This window comes from Canis lupus, chromosome 21, assembly GCF_011100685.1.
Source record: "Canis lupus familiaris isolate Mischka breed German Shepherd chromosome 21, alternate assembly UU_Cfam_GSD_1.0, whole genome shotgun sequence".
Taxonomy (NCBI): domain Eukaryota; kingdom Metazoa; phylum Chordata; class Mammalia; order Carnivora; family Canidae; genus Canis; species Canis lupus.
The window spans coordinates 20,822,127-20,844,528 of NC_049242.1; the positions used below are offsets into that span (position 1 = coordinate 20,822,127).

Genomic DNA, 22,402 nt, shown 5'->3' on the forward strand with positions numbered 1-22,402 from the left:
CCCCGCATGCGCGGGAGCCCGGATGCGGATCCGATTGGTTCGAAGCGCGCGACGCTGCGGCAATGGCTGCCCCCGGAGTGGCGGCGTGTGGTGGAAATTGGTTCTCGGCTCTGGCGCTCGGGGTGACTCTCCTCAAATGCCTTCTCATCCCCACCTAGTAAGGGACCCGCGCCGCGGTTGGTCAGAGCGGGAATGAGGAGCTTGGACGCCGGTGGGTGGGAGGAGGAAAGGGGGCTTGGAAGTCGGGCGCTGTGCTTCCCATGCCGCGGATTGATCGTTACCTTTTTTTTTTTTTTTAAAGATTTTATTTATTTATTCATGACAGACACTGAGAGAGAGAGAGAGAGAGAGAGAGAGAGAGAGAGGCAAGACACAGGCAAGACACAGGCAGAGGGAGAAGCAGGCTCCACGCAGGAAGCCCGACGCGGGACCCGATCCCGGGTCTCCGGGGTCACGCCCTGGGCCGAAGGCGGCGCCAAACCGCTGAGCCGCCCGGATTGATCGTCGCTCGACCTGAGAACTAGATCACAGCCCTGGTCGCTGGCTTCGGCGTTTCTAAGCCTTGGGTCCTCATCTTAGTGTGCAGGTTAAGGACACCCACCTCCGTCGTTCACTCAGCGGTAGTTCGCAGTGGCCCGGTGGCGAGCCACCAAGTCCTGGAGGTGCTGTGAGGAGAAAGACGTTTCCGGGTTCTGCCCTCGATAGAATTCGTGGGGGCAGATGGACAGAAACGATAGTGTTAGGATCTGTGAAGGAAATAGAGTCACTGCGGGTCTTTTCTCCTTGAGGAGGTGATGTTTAAGTTAAAATTCGAAGGATGAAGGAAGCAATGTAAAACAGCTCAGTCACAGGAGAGAATAAACGTGAAGGAGGCCTTTGTGGTAGGAAAGAACTCAGCGTTCTGGGAACAGCAAGTGCCCATTGTTGCTGAAGAGCAATATGGCAGGAGGAGAGTGGCACAGGATGAGGTGGGCAGTGGCCAGATCACACAAGGTTAGGCCATTTGAAAAATGGAGGGGCAAGTCTGAAAGCATGGAAACCAGTGAGGAAGCAACCACCAAGTAATGCGTATTCTGCGGGAACTCAATATTTGTTAATATTAGCTTCCACCATCTGTTCTTCCTTCCTAAATCTTATGCAGTGATTTCGCCCTTCCTCTAGGTCTCCCTACCCTTTCCCAGGTTTTGGTTTACTGATAATGTTTGCTTCAGTTCTTGGTGATAACCTGTTGGGTATGGAAGGAAGAGTTGTATGTATAGAGTGTGCATCCACACTGATGTGTATATGTACTTATATAAGCAATGAAGTGTGTGTAGGTTTAGACTTACACTTAGGAAAAGGAGGAGTTGGCCAAACTTTCTGCATCACTGAAAGGAAATAAACTTCTTTCCATTTTAAAGGCAAATTGGAAAAACCCTTCTAAAATGTGAGAAATTCCTTTCAAATCAGAGTGAAAGGGAATTTTTGCATATAAAGTGATGTTTTTTGCTTTAGTTACTTAAGCCTAGAGATGGGTCTTCAGGGTTGTTTCTTTGGTCCAGGATTAAGAATGTATGTAGTTGTAGTTAATGCTCTGCTTCTCAAACTGTAAAACCCGGGGATGTGAGAGGGAAGCTACAGGATAAATGTAAATATAGTCAGCAAAGTGTTAACTGCTTTTTACATACCAGGTATTGTGGGTAGGCAATACAGGGGAGGACAGAATGGATATGATCACTAACCCTGTAAGAGTGTAGTTTTGTGGGATAACAGTTCCAGACACAAATCAACACAAATATGTAATTACATAACTATACTTGTGTTAAAAGCATTACGAAGGAAAAGAATGGGATTCTATAAGGGGACTAACCCGGGGGACTTACTTTAGATTGGGTGTCAGGGAAAGCCTCTGAGGAATTGACATGTAGTTGAAGGCCTGAAGATAGGCCCAGTACATATCTTTTGATAAACATGGGTAAATGCATTTCTGTTGAGTACTGTATATACTTAGAAATGGAATTGCTAAGTCGTGGCTATCAATTTTGAATTGTGATTTTGAGGCATCTGTAGAAAATTTCAGTGTCAGCAGAAATTTGGGGATGTCTGTCTCTAGAACTCAGAAAAGAGATCAAACTTGTATTGTGGTATGGGAGTCATTGTACAGTTGATAATGGACGCAATAAGTATGAATAAGATCATCCAGAGCGGAGTAAGTTCCATAAAAAGAGGACCAAGAACTAAACTTACGGGAACACCAGCATTTACCTGGTGAATACTGAAATGGAAAGCCATGGAACAGACATAGAAGGGGTTGGCTAGGAAACTCAGGAGAGTTGTCACCGGAAAGATTGTATAAAACATTGAGAAGTGTTCATCGGGTTTTGCTGCGGAATTCATAGTTGACTTTGGTGAGTAGTTAACTTAGCAAGAATGTATTGAGCCCATCCACGTATCAGGGGCTCTTCAAGATGTGGAGGGGAAGTACAGCAGTGGACAAACAGAAAAAAATTATTCTAAAGAGGGAAAAGGGTATAGAATATTCCACCCCAAAATAAGGCTCTTTGGCCTAAGGATTATTGGGGGCTGATTATTTGGAGAAACTGCAGACACAGGAAAATCTCTGAAAGCAGAGTAGAAGTTGCCCTTTTATAAAGAAAATTTAGGGGATCCCTGGGTGGCGCAGCGGTTTGACGCCTGCCTTTGGCCCAGGGCGCGATCCTGGAGACCCGGGATCGAATCCCAGGTTGGGCTCCTGGTGTATGGAGCCTGCTTCTCCCTCTGCCTGTGTCTCTGCCTCTCTCTCTCTCTCTCTCTCTCTCTCTGTGTGACTATCATAAATAAAGAAAGAAAGAAAAAAAGAAAATAAAATTTACAGTAGCAAGGGGGCCTGTATTGGGAAAGGAGCTGTTACCAGAGATCCCTTTTTCACCTGAGAGACTAATCTGCTGGGAGGGCAACCTTTGTGCACCAAACATCCTCTTCTGGCTCTAGTAAATTGCCGTATCCCCATTGGAAAGCCCAGGCCCCTATCCCTTTCCTCAGCTTAGGGTGGTATATAAGCCTCAATCATTTGGCTGCCTTCTAAATCTCCTATCTTTCTCTGTTCTTTTGGGGCTTTCATATATACATGTATTCTTAAAATTGGCTTTTTTTTTTTCTCCTATTAATCTGTTTTATGGCAGTTTAATTCTTTGGCCAGTTACAGAATTTACAAGGGTAGAAGAGAACCTGTTTCTTTCCCTGCAGTGGAGATGCTTGACTATATTTATGTATAGTGAGGAATTTGGAGACATGGGAAAGGCATGGCAGGAGCCTTTTCCACCTTTGCTTTCTGATGAACTCCTACTTATCCCTGAAGATCTAGTTGGTGTGTGAAGCATTTTCCAGATAATGAATTTTGTTAGAATTCTTTATGAGGGATCCCTGGGTGGCGCAGCGGTTTGGCGCCTGCCTTTGGCCCGGGGCGCGATCCTGGAAACCCGGGATCGAATCCCACATCGGGCTCCCGGCGGGTGGAGCCTGCTTCTCCCTCTGCCTGTGTCTCTGCCTCTCTCTCTCTCTGTGTGTGACTATCATAAATAAATAAAAATTTAAAAAAAGAAAGAATTCTTTATGAGCAAGAGTAAGTTACTTCTGAGCAAGAATAGCCAGAGGACTTCTGTTGTTTAAGTAGGACTTTTGGTCAGCCCTTCAGATAACTCTAAGAACCTTTTCACTTTTATATAGATCCCCAACTTTTCCAGAAGGCCAGATAAGTACAGTGTTTCAGGATTATGTAATGCCTGTTTGTGTTTTTATAGGATCATGAATATCACTATACAGGAGTGTTTGTCCATTTAAAAGTATAATTTTAGAAATGTGAAATGGAGGGGCCCCTGGGTGGCTCAGCCGGTTGAGTATCCAAATTTTAATCTCAGCTGGGGTCTTGATCTCACGGTCATGAGTTTAAGCCTCCAGCTGGGCACTACACCAGGTGTGGTATCTACTGTTTAAAAAAAAAAAAGAAATGTAAAATTAATAAATGTGACAAAATCTCATTTCACTCATCCGATTGTTTTGAATAGCCATTCCACAGATTTTGAAGTACACCGAAACTGGCTTGCTATCACTCACAGTTTGCCAATATCACAGTGGTATTATGAGGTAAGTTTTAATTTTCACTTTTTCGGTGGCTTATCTATTATGGTGATAATGTGATATCATATAAATACTACTGATGTTAAAACAGTTTTCCAGGAGAAAAAGTTTTCCATGTAATTATAAGTCTAATTAATCTTCATAAAAATTGTCTTTTTTACTCCATTCTGTCCTCTGGCACTATTAGGGAATCCTATTACTTCAAAATGAGTTTCCCAAACTATAAATTGGGAATTATAATATTCGCCACACTCTTTTTGAAAGAATTTGGGATTAAGAGGAAAAATTGGATTCTAGGCCTGGCTCTGCCATAGCACAGAAAATATATTTCATTTCTCTGAGCCTTAGTTTCTCATCTGGCACATAAGGATTTGGAATGAATTATTTCTAAGATCCTATTCCCTATATTTAGTGATTTATGAGAAAAGGAATAGTCAAATGTGATATGCAGGCTTCTGGTAATATAAAGCATTCTCTTCTATTATTTATAAAACCTATGTATTTTTGTTTCTGGTATGAATTACTAAGCTGCAAATGGTATTTCATGAAAAACAGACATCACTTCAGAAGTGTCTTCGTCAAAAACAGCACTCTGCTGCAGGGAGATTTTTTTTTTTTTAAGACAATCTAAAGCTTTCTGTGAATTTGTTCTTGCTTTGAAGGGGGTTTTTTTGGCCAGATCAGAACAATCCTTAATAGCTTAAGAACAATGACCTGAAGGACCAAGTTCCTTCTTATATATAAATTTGTGATGGGAATATTAAGAATCGGTAAGCAATTACTTTAAAATAAAGCGTTTACTTTAAAGTATTTCAGTTTGCATGTATGCAGACCAATTAAAAGACATTATATGTGGCATAGTGGTCAAGAGTTTGGGCTTTTTATTTCAGACTGTGTCTGTGTGACTTGCAGCGCTGCCACTTAATGCCCAAGCTTGAGTTCTCAAAGCCTCAACACACCTAACTATTAATGATAATAAGTATTAGAGTGAAGTGAATATAATGCTTATAGTACTTAGCACAGTGCTTAGAACAGAAGTGCTCAGTAAACATTATTAAGGGTTAATAATTGGCATTATTCATATAATGACTCTTAGACTGTAAATGAAAAGGCAGCTCCTGTCTCCCCTCTCTTTCTGACCATTTCCTCTTTGTTTCCTTTGCCAGCTCTCCCTCACCTGCACACCCTTCCAACAGCTGATACTCTTCTAGGGTTCTCTTTGTGGTCCTTGTGTTTTTAATTCTGTAGTTTTCTGGATGTTCTTTCTCATTTACTCCTATAACTTTCACTACTATCTGTTATTTTAGGACTCCTAAAACTCTATGTAGGCCAGAGCTGTTTTCTTTATCAGTTTATTTTGGATAAAAGAGGCTTATGTAAAAGATATCCTTGGAGCCCTGGCTGGCTCAGTCACTAGAGCATGTGAGTCTTGATCTTGGGGTTGTGAGTTCAAGCCCCACATTGGGTGTAGAGCTCACTTTAATTAAAAAAAAAAAAAAAGATGTTCTAGTAATGGTATACTACTTTGTTCTTTCTGCTCTCCTCAAAAATAACAACAAAAGCCAACAAGGAGTAAAACTCCGTTCTGGGCAAGGCTTGACTACATGTGAGAAGAGGCTCACAGTAGGAGATAAGGCTGAAGAGGTACATTCAGTCAGGTCTGGAAGGGTCTCTCTGTCATACTAAAGGGAGTAAACATGTGAACAGTGGACTGCTTAACTGTGACTTCTAACCTGCCTTTCTGCTCTGGCTTTGCTTAAATTGATTGGTTAACTGATTGGGAAAGACACCCAAAATACCCATAGTAAATATTTACAGAATGAACACAGTTGTTTTGAATCTTCGTATGAAGAGGTTGGATGTTTCTGTATTTGAAGATACAGCTCTTGGAGAGAGCAAGATAAGAGTCCCTCATGTACAGCAGTGTGGTAGCAGCCAAGGGCGTTACAGCTCAGACCAGATATCATGAAACCAGCACAGACTGACGACAGCCAGAACTGATAACCAGCAGAACCAGAAGAAGCCTGCAAAGACCCAAGACTGATTAGACTCCTTTAAAGGAGGATGACTTTTTCAGCAAACTGTTAGGCTCTTCAGACGCTGACCTTTTCACTGCATTCAACCTCTGGAGAGTGACAATTTGCAGCAAAAGTCTTCCCCTTTTAAAGGAGTCTAATCAGTCTTGGGTCTTTGCAGGCTTCTTCTGGTTCTGCTGGTTATCAGTTCTGGCTGTCGTCAGTCTGTGCTGGTTTCATGATATCTGGTCTGAGCTGTAACGCCCTTGGCTGCTACCACACTGCTGTACATGAGTCCTTGCTTGACGTGAGTGACTCCATCTTGATTTCTACAGCTCTGTTGTAGTGGCTTACTGAGCTAATGGATTTGGAGTCAGGAGACCCCAGTTCTGAGTTCCAGCTCTACCCGGTATTAGTTAAATGACGGAACTGTTCACTTGGGAGAAAATGATAGCTAGTAGCTTCACAGGCTTCCAAGCTCTTTAAGTAAAAAAAATGGCCCCAGATGGAAATCCTTGAGATCAAGAGAACCTTCTGGGTTAGATTTGGAAAGTCTTAGGCAGCCCCGGTGGCTCAGCGGTTTAGCACCACCTTCAGGCTGGGGCGTGATCCTGGAGACCCAGGATCGAGTCCCACATCAGGCTCCCTGCATGGAGCCTGCTTCTCCCTCTGCCTGTGTCTCTGCCTCTCTCTGTGTGTGTCTCTCATGAATAAATAAATAAAATCTTTTAAAAAAGAATGATTTGGAAAGTCTTTAGGGAATAAGGACAGCATATAGAGAGCCTCTGAGTGATGTGGGATTGAGAATAGCTAAGAAAGGACAAGGACACTTTGTTTTGGAAAAAAGACAACCTCCCAGGCAGCACTTGTCCCTCCCAATTTTTTTCTGTGCTTCCTGGTCCTTATTTTAAAGTAATAAACGTGTGAATAAGATAAAGTAAGAGAAAACCTCATAGATGTTCTATAGGGTAAATAGCTTTTTAAGCATAGAGTGAACTCTAACATGGAAAACTGTAGCTGGGAACTGCAGATGTTATTGAAGTCAAAGTTAATAATGACTTCCTTGGAATTACATGGAGTTTTAATTTCTAAACTCGTTTCTTAAGTATCTATACCGTAGTAAGAAAACATTGTTGATCATTTGCTATTAAATGTGAGTTTATTTATAAATTATGCAAATACTGCTTTATTAATATACTGTTAAAAATAGGCACTAAAAAGGATGAGATTAAAAAATAGAATTTCTAATTTTTCTATCTACAGTTTATTTTTTTTTAATTTATTTATGATAGTCACACACAGAGAGAGAGAGAGAGAGAGAGAGGCAGAGACACAGGCAGAGGGAGAAGCAGGCTCCATGCACCGGGAGCCCGACGTGGGATTCAATCCCGGGTCTCCAGGATCGCGCCCTGGGCCAAAGGCAGGCGCTAAACCGCTGCGCCACCCAGGGATCCCTCTATCTACAGTTTAATAGCTCATCTTGTTCACAGTCCACATTGGAAACTTGGAATTAGGGAAGGAAACTTCTTGTGAGGGAAAGCTTAATGGGTATGTTCTTAGCTTGAGTGCCCTAGGAGAGCCTCTGGGTTTGCCTCTTCTAAGGCTTCTACATTTTTATACTTGCAGGGGGAGTAGCTAGGCTACATCTGATCTGGACCTAAAGTTGTCATTTATCCTTACCATTAACAAAGAGCTGACAAATAGTTTGTCTGAGCCCCTATTACCTCATTTTATACCACAGAATGACCCTAAATAGTAGTCCTGTGGGCACCCAGTTAGTACCCAGTGAACCCTCAGTGCAATTCCAGAAGGAGAGGGCTTTTCCATTGAAAGGAGCAACAAACACAGAATAGGGAGATTATTAGGTCTGAGCTCTTAGAGGTGCAAGGTCCAAGTTTAGTTTCAGGGACAGTCTATGGTGAGAATAATGATTTTTTAAGTGGTAGTAAATAATGTTTATTGATACTGGTTCAATGCTATATAAACAGTATTTTGTATATGTATATAAAATTTAATAAATAACCCATAAAGTATGTACTACTACTCTGTTGTTTGGATGAGGAAACAGACTTAGAGAAATCTAAAAAAATAATATCCTGAAATTACATACTTCATTTTCATATACTCTACATTTCATATGATCTGCATTTATATTTACTTGTTAGTAACTGTCATTCACTTAACTAATGATTAATAATATACCAGGTACTTACTAAATGTTCAGAATACAGAAATGGCAAAGAGTGGCTTTTGCTCTCTTAACTTCAGTATCTCATAACCTATTGGAACAAAAGGTAAATAGCATTTGTCTTTCTTTTTTTTTTTTTTTAAGATTTTATTTATTTATTCATGAGAGAGACAGAGACACAGGTAGAGGGAGAAGCAGGCTCCATGTCGGGAGCCCGATGCGGAACTCGATCCTGGGTCTCCAGGATCATGCCCTGGGCCGAAGGCGGCGCTAAACTGTTGAGCCACCCAGGCTGCCCCTAGCATTTGTCTTTCATTTTGCCATTTATAACTGTATTTCATATGTATTATATCAACTAACCCTTACAATATGTATTTTACAAATAGGAAAATTGAGTCTGAGTTAGAACTTGAACCCAAGCTAGTGAATCATTTGTTATGCTATAGCTCCCTTTTTATATTTAGATAAGCAGCATTGTATCAAAACCAAGTTTATTACTGCAAGTTTCATTAATTTCCTTTTGAAATATTGTTGATTCTAGTTAAGGAAATTGAAGACCATATTAGGGGATCCCTGGGTGGCTCAGTGGTTTAGCGCCACCTTTGGCCCAGGGCGCGATCCTGGAGTCCCTGGATCGAGTTCCATGTCCGGCTCCCAGCATGGAGCCTGCTTCTCCCTCCTCCTGTGTCTCTGCCTCTCTCTCTCTCTCTCATAAATAAATAAATCTTTTAAAAAAAATTGAAGACCATATTAAATAACTTAGGAACCAGGTGTGGTTGGTGTTCTGCTCAGTCTTCCATAGGAATTACTCTATTAATTTAGGTCATTTTTTGTTGTTGTTGTTTATTTATTTGGGGTAATCTCCAACCCAAACATGGGGCTCAAACTCACAACCCCCAAATCAAGAGTCACATGTTCTTCCAACTGAGCCAGTCATGCACCATAGGTCATATCTTAAACGGGATTTCATTTCATGTGTTTTCTTAAAGACTAGAGAATGAAGATTTTTAATCTTTATATCCACTTTGTTTATTGAGTTATTTAGGACATGTTCTATCTTTGATTTTTACCACAGGCAACTTCAGAGTGGACCTTGGATTACCCTCCATTTTTTGCATGGTTTGAATATGCCTTATCACATGTTGCCAAATATTTTGATCAAGAGATGCTGAATATCCATAATCTGAATTACTCCAGCTCAAGGACCTTGCTTTTCCAGAGATTTTCTGTCATCTTTACAGATGCACTCTTTGTGTATGCTGTCCACGAGTAAGTCTGAGAATGTCATTTTATATGGAAGGTGTTGAGGACATAATATAGTATTAAGTAGCATTAACTGGTTCCTCATTTGGGGAAAAGTAAGTTCATATAATTGCAACTGCTAGAACAGTCTCGAACTCTGTATTTATGTTTTAAATGATAGAGTGAGTAATTACAGTAAACAGTCTCACTGAATCTTGTGGAAGAAAATGTGGGTTAAGGTAGAATTACAAGACCGAGGTGAAACAAGAAATTGTGAACATTGTGAAAGTGGTCCCAAATAGAGTTCTGTCTCCATTTCTCCTGCGTAGAATGGCTCTGTATGCTTTTCCTTCCGTTCTTGTGGCCGGCCCCCAGAGTCTTCTGTGACATACCCTACTCTTTAGGATATACATCCATACATACAGCACACACACATGCATTGTGCTGACTGCCAGTGGAATTTCCATTCTAGTAAACTCAGGAAATCTTACTGAGTATTTTTATTTGTTGTTTCTGGATTCTTTCCTTCATGAAGACCCTTTGCTAATTTTAAGTTATGTTTATATTTTATATTTTTATGTTTTGAATCTTCTGTTATAAGTTAATTTTTACTTGAATACACGTATATACAACATCTTGTACAGTGACTTCCAGGTAGTAAGTTCTCAGTTAATGTTAGTTTCTATTCTGTCCTTACTCCTGCAGGTACAGTTGTGACAGAGCACTAACTATGTCCCTTCAGTGAGCCTTATCACAAATGGATCATTTCTCTTTTGAGGCCCTGAACCCTTGCCCCATTCAGGAAAGAATTCCCGTGGGAATGCTTTAACCTCTGCTCTTTATCATGGAGTATTTCCTGTTTGACCCCTCACTTTCAATCTGTTTGTGACCTAGGAAGAGTTGGAAGGGAAGGCTTTTTTTTTTTTTTTTTTTTTTTTTTTTTTTTTTAAGGGAAGGCTATTTGTAATATATGCCTTTAAACTCAAAACATTTGAATTCAAGCTCCCAGGGAGAACATATATATAGGCAGAAAGAGGAGGGAGTAGAATTTATTTTCATTTGCAATGTTGAGGGAGCAGTTAAGATATAAATTGTTGAGACCTTATGTGCCAGCTCCCAGAATCAGACACCAACTATAGATAGTAACTTACTTAATTTTCTCAATTATCCTGTAAGGTTACTGTCTCTCTTGATGAGGGAACAGGCTCCATGGAGGAAAAGCAGGTTACCTTTTGGTAATCCCCTTTTCACTGCATCTTTATTGTCTATTTCTTTTGGCTTAGATTCCTGTTTTTAGGATTTGCCAATATTCAAGTGAAACACATTTTTAAGAATCTTTTTATAGGATTATACAGCTGTGTCAAAATTTTGGAAAACAGAAAATGACATATACACATAAAGTAAAAAATTACCCATACTTTTCCACTCAAAGCTATCACTATCAATATTTTGATACATATTATTTCACCCTCTCTTCTGTATCTGAATATAATTTTTGTAAAATAAAGATAGGACAATAATTTTTTGTCACCTTTTTGTTTTTTAAGATTTTATTTATTTACTCATGAGAGACACAGAGAGAGAGAGAGAGAGAGAGAGAGAGGCAGAGGAAGAGGCAGGCTCCATGCAGGGAGCCCGATGTGAGACTCGATCCCACCCTGAGCCAAAGGCAGACGCTCAACTGCTGAGCCACCCAGGCGTCCCTCATAGCTCTATTTTTAATTTGGCTGGTATGATATATAATTTAGAGTGCTGTATCATCTCAGTATGCTTTTTTTTTAAATATAGTTGACATACAGTGTTATGTTGTTATATTAGTCTCAGATATGGTCTGCATTTTTTACTCAAGGCTGATACAGTGTGTGCCCTCTCAATTTTCAAAATCCTCAATTTTCAAAATAAAATTGAGTTTATGGTGGTTGTTTTTTAATTTTTCATTTTATTAAATGAAGACTTTGTTTCAAATCATCATAGCTGAGAAAGAGACATGGAACTGTCCCTGAGTTCTTTGTTTCTGCTGTCACCTTTGTAAACAGTCAAGAACAGCCTGGATAGTTTATCAGGAACAGCTAATAAAATGGATCTGAGTGTATCAGAGTATACTCTGTACTAGTCTTGTGATATTCTAATGAAGATGAAAGTTATTTCTGCTTCCTTCCTGCTGTATAGGTGCTGTAAATGCATTGATGGGAAAAAAGCAGGTAAAGAACTTACAGAGAAGCCAAAGTTTATCCTATCAGTGTTACTGCTGTGGAACTTCGGGTTGTTAATTGTGGACCGTATCCTTAACATTTTCTGTACTATTCTCTTACTTATTCTGTTATATATATTAAGTATAAGATTATTTCTACAATGATGATTCTGAAATGTGAGCTGCTATTGAAAATGGGTCAGTGGGTTCCCCAAACTGTGGTTTCTTCGGGTTCTCCAACTATACCAGACTGATTGTTAGCGCATTTTGTCTCTGAAAAGTTAATGATGTTCAAGAACCAGTTAAAGCACTAGTAAGTTAAGCAGTATGCTGGGGTTTGTTAACTGTCTTTAATCATATATCTTAAATAGTTTTATAATATGTTATTCTAAATACCTTTCCTAGGAAACAGCCTACCTTAGTGTTGTTTGTGGGAACAGATAGGCCTTCATGCTTTTCCACCATCTTGTCTTACCACAAATTAACAGGCAAAGTTCTTTTTTTAAAAAAAAAAAAGTTTATATATATATATATATATATATATATATATATATATATAATTTATTTATTCAGGAGAGACACAGAGAGAGAGAAGCAGAGACACAGGCAGAGGGAGAAGCAGGCTCCATGCAGGGAGCCTGACGTAGGACTCGATCCTGGGTCTCCAGATTACGCTCTGGGCCAAAGGTGGCACTAAACCACTGAGCTACCCAGGCTGCCCAACAGGCAAAGTTCTTAAATCCAGAAGATTTGAGTGAAAATCTCAATGGTAAAAGCCTAATATTCACAATTTTCATAAAGGTAACCACGTATGAGGAAAACACCCAGACTTTGGTTGAAGTCTGACCTGGCCTCATCTCTTAGCTATGGCATTGCAGTAGCTTTAGGCCATATGTGGATTAATGGCTCTGAGCTCTAACTTCCTCACAGGTTCATTGTGAGGCTTACTAAGTAAGATTGTGTATTGATACTCTATACAAGGTGCTACATGCTAGTGGCCTTAAGTAGCTGTTAGGTCCCTTACCTTCTCATCCCTTTTTTTTTTTTCAAAAGATTTTATTTATTTATTCATAGACACACAGAGAGAGAGGCAGAGACACAAGCAGGTTCCACGCAGGGAGCCCGACGTGGGACTCGATTCCAGGTCCCCAGGATCACACCCCAGGCTGCAGGCGGCGCCAAACCGCTGCACTACCAGGGCTGCCCACCTTCTCATCCCTTAATCTAAAAAACAAAACCAAAAGATTTGCCCCATAGCTGCTGGGTCTTTAAGGTAGAAAAAAACATGGGAAAGTTTCCTGGTTTTCTTCTTAAACACAATTTTTTTATGCCCTATAATAATCCTTGACAATATATACACTTTAATAGAGTTTGTCTGATTTGATTCTGTTTACAGAAAACACATTTATGAGACGTCCAAACTGGGAGGAATATTTTTGTCTTTAGTTTTCTCATTAGGAAAGCGTTTACATTTTTATACCCAGTCTGCTAACACAGTTCAATTAAAATTTGATATCCTCTGTTGTCTTTCCTTAACCTAAGTCCAGATATTCATTTCCAGTACAATGGTTTTTTATTTGGATTAATGTTACTCTCCATTGCACGATTGTTTCAGGTAAATACAAAATAGGCTGATGAGATTTTTTTCCCCTTAGGTCTTGGTTGGTGCTTATAAAGGCAGCAGTATAATGAGTGATAGGCAGACTTATTTGACCAACTGTTTTGAATTGCCAAGCACTGTAGACACTTGCATTGAGTGTTTCTCTCAAATCCTGTCTTCTCTTTTGATAATAACTTTCTTCTTTTTATGCGTAGACTCTAAAAACTTGTTAGAGGGTGGCCGGCCTGAAATATACTTGAGGTGCTGTATTTGGTTCAAATCATTTATCTACAATGAAATCTTTAGTTTTTACCATGTAATAACTGATGGTAGGGTTTTACCATCAGAAGCAGGTAGCATGGTGACAGAAAGCATGGGATTTGAAATCAGAAGACTTGAGTTGAAATCCTGACTGACCCTAATAAACTATGACTCAGTGCTCACACAAATGCACTGGCTACTTTGGGTTAGGTACATTATATTATATATAATATTGAGTAAACCTCACAACTACTCTGTGAAGTTGTAATTACTGTATTGTATTGTAAACCTCACAACTATTCTGTGAAGTTGTAATTATTACCCTCCTCTTTGTAGAGGAAGAAATCAGAAGTTCGGATTTCTGGGGCACCCCTCTGTATGCTGGCTCAGAATCCTTAGCATCAGGGTTTCAGGCTCTACAGAGAATTTTGATTCACAGTCATGTTTGGGAACCATTAACCCAAGCAAATCATTTAACCCCTCAGCCTCAGTTTTTGCATCTATAAAATGAAGTGTACCATTTGTTACATTCTTATTTGTAAAATGGGACTTCCTACTTGGGCTCCTGGGTGGCTCAGTTGGTTGTGAGCATCCAACTCTTGATCTCAGCTCAGGTCTTGATCTAAGGGTTGTGAGTTCAAGCCTTGCGTTGGGCTCTATAGTGGGTGCAGAGCCTACTTAAAATGGGGCTTCCTACCTCACAAGGACTTTGGAAAGATCAAATTTGATAATTTGTTTTAAAGTTCTTTGTCAACTATAAATGTCTAGTTTTTTTCTTCTAACCATAAAAAGCCACATAGTACTTAGAACGTAATTGGCATTCAATGATTGTTGAATAAAAGTTAGCTATAGAACCAGCTAGACTTTCTCTGAATCTCAAATAAATTATAAAATGGGTGACAAGAGATCTGAAACCCCCCATTCTCTTTCCTCATCATTCCTCATTCATCTATTCTAGACCACACCCAATGAGACAGTGAGAGAAGGAACTTGGCATTTCATGGTCCCTTTGGCAGTTTCCTTGCTGGACCACAGGAACATTATCTCATTTGATCCCCAGATTCCTGTGAGGTAGGTAGAATTCAGATTTATTTAGTTAAGTCAACTTGGGATTTTTTTTTGTTTGCTTTAAATCAGATTACCTTTAGTAGGGTCAAGTACTGTACTTGGTGCCTTCAGCCTGATAGTACTATATGTTTCCTTACCTGTAACAGCAGATTTAAATGGTTCTCTGGTAGCATAACATCATATATATTCTTTCGTACCCTCATTCCCAGCTCCTCCATGGAAATCAGCTCCAGCTGTTGTAAAACTGTAAAGGCGGGAAGGGTGATTGAATTCTCTGGGCTGTAGATCTTTAAAGAGAATTTGTAATGTGTTGTTATGATGTGTCCTGTATCTCAGCATCAAGCTTAGTATTGAGTAAATACTTTTTGCAGAAATGAACTAGGCTCAGTATAAAAACTAATGAATCACTTGCCTGTTTTCATCTTAGCTTGCATGTAGAATATTTGCCTGAATTTTAAAAATGTTTTATTATAGCAAACTTAAATCATATACAAAAGTAGAGAAAATACTACAGTGATCTACATACATGCACATACACACATCCCAGACATAGTATTTCATTAACTAGTTCAGAATATATGTTTTAAAATATGTATTTTTAATTACAGTAAAATACACATAAAATTAACTATCTTAACCATTTTTGAGTGTATAGTCTAGTATTGTTAAGTATATTCACATTGTCATGTAACCGATCTCCAGTGGGTTTTTTTAAGGAATTTATTTTTTTTTAAGATTTTATTTATTTATTCATGAGAGACACAGAGGCAGAGACACAGGCAGAGGGAGAAGCAGGCTCCATGCAGGGAGCCTGATGTGGGACTTGATCCTGGGACTCCAGGATCACGTCCTGGGCTGAAGGCAGGCGCTAAACCGCCAAGCCACCGGTGCTGCCAGGGATTTAATTTTTATAAATAGTTTTAGATTTATGGAAAAGTTGCAAAGATAGTGCAGAGTTCCTGTACCCCTCACCCATTTTCCCCTAATGTTACCGTCTTCTATAAAACTATGATACTGGGCAGCTCTGGTGGCTCAGCGGTTTAGCGCTGCCTTCGGCCTAGAGTGTGATCCTGGAGACCTGGGAACGAGTCCCTCATCGGGCTCCCTGCAGGGAGCCTGCTTCTCCCTCTGCCTGTGTCTCTGCCTCTCTCTCTCTCCTTTCTGTGTATGCTCATGAATAAATAAATGAAATCTTAAAAAAAAAAAAAAAAAAACTATGATACTTTCATCAAGACTAAGAAACCATGCTACACACCTGAAACTAATACAACACTGTATGTTAACTAATTGGCATTAGAATTAAAACTTTTTAAAAAAACAAAGACTGAAAAACTGACATTGGTGCAGATTTCACCAGTTTTTCCACTAATGTTCTTTTTTCTATTCCAAGATCCAATCAGGATACTGTATTACTACATTTAGTTTACCCTGAATTTTAAAGTAATGTTTCCCTTTTAAATCTCCTAGAAAAGGCATATGGAAGGAGCATTGCTCTTTGCTGTTCTTCTACATTTCAAGCACATCTACCTCTATGTAGCACCAGCTTATGGTATATACCTGCTGCGGTCTTACTGTTTCACTGCAAATAAACCAGGTAAGTTTCAGTGATAATACCAAAACCTTTATTTTATTTTTGCTTGACTTGGTAGCTTGCTTCATGAGAAGATTTTATACATACCTCTCAGCTATTGATCCTACAAACCCTTTGCCCATTCTGACTTTTCTGTGCCCTTGCCACAAGTAGATATTAGCGTACTATCAGGGGACACTTCTGGTTTTAGCACATTGTATAAGTTATGGTTTTCCATACTCCTAGAGTAATGGTAATGTTCCTTTTCTGTAGATGGGTCCATCCGATGGAACAGTTTCAGCTTTATCCGTCTTATTTCCCTGGGACTAATTGTTTTCCTAGTTTCTGCTCTTTCGTTGGGTCCTTTTCTAGCCTTGGTAAGTCTTATTTTCTTAATAAAGTAATATGTGTTTTTTGTTGTTGCTGATATTGTTGTTTAGAAAAAATAATAAAACCAAGAATGTATAAAATAAACAAAACTACCTTTTTCTTAGTCTTCCCCAGTGTGACTCCCCAAAGATAGGATGGTATTCTTTCTGACATTTTTGTTAATATTCAAACATGTATGTGTATATTTATATGTTTTACTCATGTCTTGCACACACAGGCACACACAGAATCGATGATCACTTTTCACAGATTTCCATATTTGCTAATTTGCCTACCTACTATAATTTATTTGTAACCCCCAAATCAGTACTCAGGGTGCTTTCACAGTCAATCACTGACAGCAAACATTCAAAGTACCTAAAATATTACACATGTTCAATAGATATTTTTCCCTTCTTCCCACACCCTGAATTCAAGTAATTAATTTTAATTCCGGCTAAAACTGAAAAGCATCACATCTTTTGTAAAGTCTTCCTTGGGGCCACCTTCTCTTCAGTAGACTTGAATAAGCTGCACTCTTTGTCCTCCTTTGCACCTCATAAATTCTTCTCTTATTATACTTCTCCCATAACAGTACTGGACTGGTATTCAGTGTATCTTGTCCCCCTAACAGATGAGAAGGTTAGACAAGAGGAGTTTGTGACAGTTGCTCAGGATCACACAACTACTCAAAGGAACAAAGACTGCAACTTAAAACTTTCCACACACCACGTCACAGATAGTTCCTTAGTTCTCTTATTGTTTTGTTGTTGTTGTTTAGTTTTCTTTTCGAATCTGGAAAAGATTGATCATCACTGTTGAATCTCTTTTCTACAGAACCAACTGCCTCAAGTCTTGTCTCGACTCTTCCCTTTCAAGAGGGGCCTCTGCCATGCATATTGGGCTCCAAACTTCTGGGCTTTGTACAATGCTTTGGACAAAGTGCTCTCCGTCATCGGTATAGTAGCAAGCCTTCTTACTTAGATGATGAATTTGGAAAGGATGAGTCACATTGAGAAATGGAAAACAGTGCTTTGTGCTTTGAATGGGCCTGAACTATTTGTCTAGCCATAAATTCCAGCTTTCAGCTCTAGGAACTCAGGCTTCAGTGCAGTAGACAAACTGTCTGTGCTCCTTACGAAAGCTGTCTGTGGCCGTGAGCTTGTTGATCCTTTCCTGGGGGAAAATATAAAATATTTAGACATTCTCAAAGTAATTTTTGCCTTAAGACAGTATTCAGGGATCCCTGGGTGGTGCAGTGGTTTGGCACCTGCCTTTGGCCCAGGGCGCAATCCTGGAGACCCGGGATCGAATCCCACGTCGGGCTCCCGGTGCATGGAGCCTGCTTCTCCCTCTGCCTATGTCTCTGCCTCTTTCTCTCTCTCTCTCTCTCTCTCTCTCTCTCTCTGACTATCATAAGTTTAAAAAAAAAATAAAAATAAAAATAAAAAATAAATAAAAGACAGTATTCAGCAGGGAAACGTAGTCTAGCCTGGGTGGCTCAGTGGTTCAGTGCATGATCCCAGTTTGGGGATCGAGTTCCACATCAGGCTCCCTGCATGGAGCCTGCTTCTCCCTCTGCCTATGTTTCTGCCTCTCTCTGTGTCTCTCATGAATAAATAAATAAAATCTTTAAAAAAAAAAAAGTTTGGGTAGTGATAAAAATATATATATATCTTGAGATCATCCTACTGAAAATAATTCATTCTGGAATAATTCTCAGTAGTTTGTGAATATAGCCTAACTTGATGGGAAATGGTGGGATCAAGAGAAAGAAAGGTCTGCAAATTCTGTCTCTAATGGGCCAGATAGTAAATAGCTTAGGCTTTGCAGACCACATAGTGTTTTTGTTTGTTTGCTTTATAACTTTGGAAAATATAAAAAAACTCTTTGTAGCTTTAGGGCTATACCAAAATGAGGGGATTGCTCACAGGCTGGGGATTTGGCCCTCAGGCTAGACTTTGCCAACCCCTGATCTAGAGTCTGATGACTTGGTTGGAGGTCCACCTGCATAAATTAATGGCTCTGTGGCATTGATCAAGTCACTTGATCTTCTAGCAATTATAATAAAGGGCTAATATAAGTGACTGTACCCGTGCAGCATGTTGTAAGAAACACACAATAATAAAGAAATACCGGGTTGTTGGTAGCAGGGGCTTTGGAGCCAGACAGACCTGGGTTTAATTCTACCACTTATCCCTTGTGTGACTTTGGACAACTTACACATCCCTCTGTGCCTTAGGGGCCTGAAAGTAATGGCTACAAAACTCTTGGCACATAATAGCTGCTCTTACTATTTTTGGTGCATACTTGTAGGAAATCATAATGTGATGTTCTCCCTCACCCACTATGAATCCAGCCTTGATGTTCATGGATCCTTACAAGGAATTTCTTAACATTTATATTTCAGAAACCTTAAACAACCAGCATGGTTATGAGATTCAAGGGCCACTTTCCTTGTCTGACTCAGGAAGCTACCCTGTATATTATCTTATTTATCCGTCTCCTCAGAGATGTCTTACCTGGAAAGTCAGTGGCAGGGAAATCATTACTAGCTTTAAGAGTGAATCATCAGACTGAAGAGAAAAGGAAAGAGGTTTAATGAATACAAAATATTTTGGTAGTCTGCACCTTGCTGCATTTCACTGATTTTTTTTTTAATGGATCAGTTGTTTAATTAGGTTCTTTGTAAGAAATTTAGAACACCAATTTGTGAGGGTAAACTCCATTTGTGAGAGAAAACACAGAGCGGAGGTAGCCCTGAAGCTGAGGAACAGCTTTGATTTTTGGCAGAATTTGCGAGTCCACAGCTTTCTGATCAACCTTGCGCTGCTCTGTAATCTCGTATTTCTCCTCTGTGTCAAAAATCTCCCCTTCCTGGTGTCTGGGTTTACACAGCTTCTTCTTGAAATAAGCATCAGTGAGATGTTTGGGGATTTTCACACTGCTTATATCAATTTTGGTGGAAGTGGCAATGACAAATTTCTGGTGTGTTCTACGCAGAGGAACTCGGTTGAGGGCCAGAGGTCCAGTCACAAGTAGCAAGCCACTGCTCAGTTGCTTCAGGAAAACTACCCTCTTGCCTCTGTGGCACCCAGTAAGGATGATCAAAATGGTCCCAGGAGTGATGCTAGCTCGCAACTGTCTCAAATGCTGACTGAAAGGTTTTTTGCCATGGCTCAACAGCTTGCGAGGCATATCTTCAGTAGATAATACCTAGGCATTTTGCGAAGTTTAACCACTCGGGTACCACCATTCTTGTCACCACCAACTGGTTTTGTAACGGTAGCAGGAACCTTCTCCTTCTTTTTCTTTTCAACCCTGGATTTAGCTGCCAAATACTTCCTCTTGTACATGGCTTTTCTGGAATACATAGCCGATCGAGAATATCTGCCAATTCCTCTGACTAGGACAGGGTTTTGGCTGCAGTGGGGCTTCCCCTTCTTTGGCGTTTTAGCCTTGAGGTTACCCTTCTTTGCCTTGCCACCAGCATTAACCTTCTTGGCTTCAGGTTTCTTCTCCTTAATATCCGGCTTCTCGGCTTTTTCGCCCGCCATCTTGCAAGATGGAAAAGAGCCATTTCACTGATTTTAAATGGCATTAGGCCCATGCAGGTGCTCAGATTGTCTGTTCTATTAGCTTATTTGGGATAGGGTTTGCTTCATCATCCTCAGACTTGGTTCATTTAATAAGTATTCCTTGAACCCCTAAGTACTGGGGCTGGAAATGAACTAATCATCATTTCCGCCTTTAAGAAACCCAATTGTAGTGGAGAAGTAAGTCCATAAACAGATAACAGAGACATGTACAAGGTCCATAGATACATATGTGTATCTAGCCCACAAGAAAATCAGCTCTACTTTTTAATTTAAAACCTTTCTCAGTTAAGGGAGTGAATTAGGAGTTAACTTTGCAAAGTGAGTAGGCCATTCTAAGCAAAGGGGACAAGTGTGGAGAGTGCTATGTCCCATCGGTAGTGGCCATGCCACATTTAATAAAGTGTAGGAGATGAAGCTGGAGTGGTAGGAAGGAGCTAGATCATGGAAGATACTCTATGCCATGCTTGAGAATATGGACTTTACTCTGTAGGCAATGAAGGATTCCAAGTTGGGGTGTGATGTGATCAGACCTACATTTTAAAAGCCTGCTTTATTTTCGAAGTGACCCCAGATTGCTCTTCATGCCACCTGCAAGCAAAGATCATTTTAGCTGCATGAATTCCCTATTCCAATGCAAACACTTCTTTGCATTGTATAATCTCAAGACCAGGGCATTTTAAGTAGAGTAGTACAGAATTGAGTTAATATATCCTGACCTTGAAGCAGCAATAAGATTTAGTAGCTTTTTCTTCCTCAAGGAGTTGGTAAAATGTGGTGTGCTATTGATGAAAATTAAACAATCTCTACGTATTCTGTAGGTTTGGAATTGAAACTGCTTGATCCCAACAAAATTCCCAAGGCTTCAATGACAAGTGGTTTGGTTCAGCAGTTCCAACACACAGTCCTTCCTTCAGTGACCCCCTTGGCCACCCTCATCTGTACTCTGATGGCCATATTGGTAAGAATTCACCCACAGTACTCATTTCTTGAGTTTTCTCTGTTTCTCTCTTGTATGGCTGGTTAATTTCAGCTTTCCAGTTTTTCCAGCTGTAGGACAAATACCATGATCCTGCTGCAAATGGAGGTATTTCATAGCAATTCTTGAGTAACTTTGAACACCTGAAGGAAAGATTACTAGTAAAACCCCTTTGAGAAAGATCCTCATTGCAGCTGTCAGATCGTCTGTTCACCCTCCAATGAGGAAAAAGGAAAAGCCCAGGGAGGAGGGGGCAAGGATTGCACTGTGGAGAAAGAAGGAAATGTGTGTAGTGGGGACATCCAGGTTTCTGTTGTTTTCATCCATGCTAACTAGTCAAAAATCCACAGTTGTCTCAACTGCATGGATATTTTTGTTTTGATGACGACTGCAGGTTAGAATCAGCAATGGCTATTTGAGCATCAAACATTGAATCTAACATGAGTCAGATGCTGATAGAGGCTTCATTCATAGCTTTTTTTTGTTAGGAATCACAGTGCTCTCAATTTCATGATATAATTTTAGCAACATTCAATATAAACTCAACCTTACCAACAATTATACTCAGCTTTAATTTTAGTTTCTAAAAGACCAAGCCTCACAAGACACCTGACCCCCACTTAATTAAGTGGCAGTACTAGTAGGTAATTAAGCTCTGCTGGCCTATTTGTTCCCATGTTCTAAGGTAAAAAAACTTTTATTTATCTTTATGTATTTTTTCAAACTTTTTAAAAATCTCAGCCTCATAAGCTGCATATGGCAGGCCATAGTTTTATTATAAAATACAGTCTAGGGGCAGCTGGGTGGCTCAGTGATTGAGTGTCTGTCTTTGGGTCAGGTCGTGATCCCCGGGTCCTGGGATTGAGTCTTGCGTCAGGCTCCCCATTGGGAGCCTGCTTCTCCCTCTACCTATGTCTCTGCCTCTTTCTGTGTGTCTCTCATGAATAAATAAATAAAATCATAAATAAATAAAAATGCTCCAGGCCACAAAGCTGGGTATGTGTTTATTAACATAGCAAAATCTAATTTATTAAAAAAAAATCTAATTTATTATTAGCCCCAGAATGTTGATGAACTTTTGCAGTTTAGCCTAATAGGTTCAGTGACTACTAATTAACTAATTGTGAAGGTATAATAAGGGGTTTTATTGGATATCCTAGAACTTAATTTTGTCATTTATCTTAATTAATTTTATCATTTATTATTA

The 22,402-nt window shown here is 39.8% G+C and overlaps 2 protein-coding genes and 1 long non-coding RNA gene across 6 annotated transcripts in view; 1 reads left to right on the forward strand and 2 right to left on the reverse strand.

The window, feature by feature from the left end:
• ALG8 (ALG8 alpha-1,3-glucosyltransferase) overlaps window positions 1–22,402 on the forward strand; it is a 27,012-nt gene continuing 4,610 nt past the window's right edge. For 3 of the 4 annotated variants that reach the window (XM_038568498.1, XM_038568499.1, XM_038568500.1), the window contains exons 1-9: window positions 1–157; window positions 4,044–4,122; window positions 9,395–9,588; window positions 11,731–11,840; window positions 13,300–13,367; window positions 16,149–16,275; window positions 16,525–16,628; window positions 17,458–17,578; window positions 21,038–21,177. In XM_038568498.1, coding sequence (XP_038424426.1) covers window positions 63–157; window positions 4,044–4,122; window positions 9,395–9,588; window positions 11,731–11,840; window positions 13,300–13,367; window positions 16,149–16,275; window positions 16,525–16,628; window positions 17,458–17,578; window positions 21,038–21,177 — 1,038 coding nt within the window. In that variant the 5' untranslated portion in view covers window positions 1–62. Of the gene's footprint in view, window positions 158–482; window positions 2,388–4,043; window positions 4,123–9,394; window positions 9,589–11,730; window positions 11,841–13,299; window positions 13,368–16,148; window positions 16,276–16,524; window positions 16,629–17,457; window positions 17,579–21,037; window positions 21,178–22,402 lie in introns of those variants that run through there. The other variant, XM_038568501.1, reaches the window with a different exon arrangement.
• On the reverse strand, window positions 372–15,473 carry LOC111091521. The gene is made up of 3 exons (XR_005375621.1): window positions 14,819–15,473; window positions 8,345–8,410; window positions 372–665 (listed from the first exon to the last, which is right to left on the reverse strand). It is a non-coding gene; the product is annotated as an uncharacterized LOC111091521 (long non-coding RNA).
• Window positions 19,270–20,218, reverse strand: LOC100856299 (60S ribosomal protein L6-like). Its single transcript, XM_038568502.1, is given in 2 exon segments — window positions 19,270–19,829; window positions 19,832–20,218. Coding segments are annotated over 2 exon segments (858 nt in total). The 5' UTR covers window positions 20,178–20,218; the 3' UTR covers window positions 19,270–19,317.